Here is a 1438-nt window from a genome sequence, read left to right as displayed (position 1 = left end):
GGCAATGGAATGTGAATGGAAGCAATGTATCAAAGAAAAGTTGGAGTCAATGAATGTAGAAGGCTCAGAAATTGAGAAGATTACAGATAATATCATTTTCTATCCAAGGAAGGAAAAAAATCCAGTTGATCCAGGTTGTGTTACTTGGGCCATCCCCCTAATACGTAGATTAAAGGATACATTGCGGTTTGAGGATAATATAGGAGCTGCAACAAATTATGCAATATTGCTTGGGACAACAATAGCAAATTTCCATGCCAGTGGTTCACTCAAATCTTCAGATAATGATCAAGTAGAAATTTGCACTGAGCCCAATCAAAATACTGACGGTTCATTCTCTCAAAAGAGGCAGCAACTGCAAAGTGGAAATGACAAGTCACTTCAGAAGAAAGATACAGCTGGAGGGGCTACCGTTGCAGGAGCAGGAATTGGAACAGGAAGTGGAGGAGCTATTAAACGAGTTAAACAGAAGAAAGATATAGTACGAGGGGGAGTTGGAACAGGAAGTGGAGGGGCTACTAAAGAATGTAAAGTTAAAGATGCAACTACTGCAGGGGGAATTACAGGAGGAATTTTAGGAGGAATTGCCGGAGGAATTGCAGGAGGAGTTATTGGAGCAAAAGCTATTGGAGGAGCAATGGCAATCGTTGGAGGAGCAACTATTGGAGTTGTAGGCGGAGGAATTGTTGGAGTGGTCATTTTTGCCTTGATTGTCTATTTCTGTTGCTAACATTTGCTTATACAGTACATGTAATAACTTATTGTCTATTCTAGTAAAGTGAGTGTGGGTGACTGGGTGTGTAGATACTTCTTTGTGACATTATTTTTAATAATGTTTAGTACAAAGTGTCAAAGTTAAATTGCCAATGCGCAAAGCAAAGCTGAACTATAATGTACATGTACAACATTACTAAGGCTGCTCCATAAATATACACCCTACTTCATTTACTAATAATATCCTGGAGTATACACAAGAGATTACTGAGACTCACTGATTGAACTCTTTGGATCTTCTAATAGCATCACAATCGTATTGTGGCTTATACGCCTCACCTATAAACACAGTAAAACTCAGTAATACTCAGTATAACCCAGTATATCTCAGTAAATCCATACCTGTTGATTAAAATTGTTTAACATTTTTACAGGTATCTCGTAGATCCTGTCCTCGTTCTCTTGTGAGAATGTAGTCTCTATATTAGGAGCATCCCTGAACTGAGAGTTCCTCTCAATGAGGTTCATTACTGTACCTACATGTAATACACCAATCCTTATCATTGGCTCTGGAGAGGAGGGAGGAAGAGAAGGAAGAAAAAATTAAAATAATTATACATGTAGTTTATTATACATGCACAAATGTACCATATACCGGTTTATTTTCGCGGTAAAATTTTTTCGCAAATTTTGTATTTCTAAAATTTTCATGGAATTAATTTCC

At 37.6% G+C, this 1438-nt stretch overlaps 1 protein-coding gene across 1 annotated transcript in view; it reads right to left on the bottom strand.

The window, feature by feature from the left end:
- The window catches only part of LOC109590093 (serine/threonine-protein phosphatase 4 regulatory subunit 1-like), a gene marked incomplete at its 3' end in the record, with an annotated part of 3383 nt that extends 2102 nt beyond the window's left edge, over positions 1–1281 (bottom strand). The window contains exons 1-2 of the mRNA XM_020006035.1: positions 1117–1281; positions 993–1053 (exon numbers count right to left, since the gene is read on the bottom strand). Coding sequence (XP_019861594.1) covers positions 993–1053; positions 1117–1278 — 223 coding nt within the window. The remainder of the gene's footprint in view (positions 1–992; positions 1054–1116) is intronic.
- Positions 1282–1438: the final 157 nt, after the last annotated feature.

Source organism: Amphimedon queenslandica, unplaced genomic scaffold, assembly GCF_000090795.2.
Source record: "Amphimedon queenslandica unplaced genomic scaffold, v1.1 AMPQUscaffold_10512, whole genome shotgun sequence".
Classification (NCBI taxonomy): Eukaryota; Metazoa; Porifera; class Demospongiae; order Haplosclerida; family Niphatidae; genus Amphimedon; species Amphimedon queenslandica.
The sequence above is the reverse complement of the archived record's forward strand: the minus strand, read 5'-3'. Positions and strand labels throughout refer to the sequence as shown.